At 37.2% G+C, this 2,500-nt stretch overlaps 1 protein-coding gene across 2 annotated transcripts in view; it reads right to left on the reverse strand.

The window, feature by feature from the left end:
* LOC143039388 (uncharacterized) overlaps positions 1–2,500 on the reverse strand; it is a 55,889-nt gene that overhangs the window by 9,978 nt on the left and 43,411 nt on the right. The window contains exons 2-3 of one of the 2 annotated variants that reach the window (XM_076209347.1): positions 1,389–1,475; positions 95–267 (exon numbers count right to left, since the gene is read on the reverse strand). In XM_076209347.1, coding sequence (XP_076065462.1) covers positions 95–267; positions 1,389–1,475 — 260 coding nt within the window. Of the gene's footprint in view, positions 1–94; positions 286–1,388; positions 1,476–2,500 lie in introns of both variants that reach the window. The other variant, XM_076209346.1, reaches the window with a different exon arrangement.

Genomic DNA, 2,500 nt, shown 5'->3' on the forward strand with positions numbered 1-2,500 from the left:
CTCTCTCTTTCTCTTTCTTTCTTTCTTGATCTTTTTCAAGATAGTCCAGAGAGGACCCCAGATGACGAGTCGAGGGAGATTCTCGATGACTTACCTCGGAGAGATTGAGCGTCTGGGCGATGTGGGAGCGCTCGCTGAGGGTGAGGTACTTCTTGGTCTGGAACTCTCGCTCCAGTTCCATCAGCTGCTCCGAGGTGAAGGCCGTCCTCCGGCGCCTCGACTTGCCGCCCACGCCGTTCGCACCGCCGCCCACGCCCAAGCCTCCTCCTTCACCCATAAGATCAGCTTTAAAGAAATTCTGGTCGTCACGGGCGTTGTGGATGCAAAGCCACACCGAATAGTTTGCTAAAGCAACGGAAGTGGTTTGTTTCCGAACAAGATATATTAAAGTCTTCAACCCAGTAAACCTCTTTACAGATTTAGTTTTGTCTGACGTCAGATGATTTTATCCAGCTCATGAGGGTAAGCGTACCCCCTCAGCTGAAAAAAATCGTCTGCTCCCCCCCAAAGAAAAAAAAAAAAAAAGGATTAAAGACACTAATGTTCGAGCCTTAATCTATGGCAGACTTTTTTAAGAATATTCATAATACTGACACTTTTATTACTTTATTGAAAAAACTCGTAAACAGAATGAGATGGTTTGGCTATATATATGTATATATATATATATATATATATATATATATATATGTATATATATATATATATATATATATATATATATATATATATACATATATATATTCATCTTTTCTTTTTTCGCATTATCTTAATAAAAAGACTGTTAAGACTATAATACCTATAATACTGACAATTTCATTTGTTATACTATAAGATTTGTTATGCTAATACTATGACGTAAAGCATGCAGAATGAAATGGCTTGGGTATATCACACTTATCTCAATAAAAAGACTGTTAAGACTAACTATATTATGGACAATTGTATTTGTTATACTGTAAGACTTGTCTTACTAGTACTGTGACATACAGCAAGCAGAATGAGTTGGTTTAAGCCTCTCATACTTATGCTATTAAAGAAATGAGGAAAGAGGTATAAGGGCACGTCTTCAGCGGAGTAAAACTTACAACTGTGTTGTAAGACAGCGGTGCGCTGAATAAAAATGCGTGACAAAGATCTTAATTGAGACGAGTGTAGCCCCTTCGCCACGGTGATGTTACCCAAGGTGAGTGAAATCACATGGCGTTGGCCGGACTCAAATCTACAGAGAACATCACGTTGCTTGCACACTTATTTCACTACGCGAAACTCAGTTTAGTCGAGGCCTCTGATGGACGCTGCTCAGACCAAGGTCATTCCATTCTAAACCCTTGTTAGGCCATAGAATGTCAGTTGTTGGTGCCTTATCCCCCACCACCACCACTTACCTGCCCTGCCAATTCGTTCCGCCGGCGTCGATCCGTCCTCGTCGTCGCTCTCCACGGGGTCGATCTCGAGGTCATCGCCGAGGTCATCTGGGAATGGAGGGAGAGAAAAGGGAGAGACTAGGGTGAGACTGGCTTGTCATGTGAAGTGGATGGCGACAGGGTATATGCAATGTGATCTCTAATTACAAAATGAAGGATCCTTCCGTACAATTTTATGTAAGGATTGCCGTGTTTTGTAATGTCGCTCTTCAGGGTGATGTTTTTTCTCTCTCTTTTTTTATTTATTCTGATTTCTCATTCAAATTTTCATTTCTGTTTAATTCCTTTATTTCTTAGAGGAGACTATGAATAGTTTTTTGGTCACACTTACATGAGGGTAATTTCCCAGTTTGGAAGAATATTCAAATACAGTATGACTACTTATTTGGTCACATACTGTATTTAGTCATGCTGATCTCTATTTACTTATATATTCATTTGATTAATTTGTATTTAACCTATTTTCTGTTTCATTCTACTTCAGTTGGGAGGTAACATAGCAGCCATCTAGCGATAAGGAACTATTTATATATTTTTCATTTATTCACTTATTCTCTGTACCAATATAATTTGTTTGTATAGTCGTTGTGATGCCTTATCCTTAAACCTCATTTCTTATATCATGCCAGGTTTTTAACAATACATATTTTGTGTATAAGACCCGATACTGAAATAGTATTGAATAGAAGTAATAATAACAATAATAGAAATAACATAAGTTGATAATAATCGTAATAACAATAATAGTAATAACAATGATATAGTAGTAATAGTAATATAACCAAGAATAATGTTAATAATGTTGATAATATAGATAATGATAACAGTAATGATAATAATGATAATGGTAATAATAATTATAATAATCTATATATATATATATGTTACAGTAAGAACACGTACCTAGGGATTACGCGTAATCCCTGAATGTTTATTCAGTGAATACGCGTAATCCCCGTTTCACTAACCTAACCTAACCTAACCTAGCCTAACCTAACCTAACCTAACCTAACCTAACCTAACCTAACCTCAGGTTAAGTTAGGTTAGGTTAGGTTCGGTTAGCTAAGGTTAG

Source organism: Oratosquilla oratoria, chromosome 26 (assembly GCF_046742065.1).
Source record: "Oratosquilla oratoria isolate Oo_2021 chromosome 26, ASM4674206v1, whole genome shotgun sequence".
NCBI classification, from domain to species: domain Eukaryota; kingdom Metazoa; phylum Arthropoda; class Malacostraca; order Stomatopoda; family Squillidae; genus Oratosquilla; species Oratosquilla oratoria.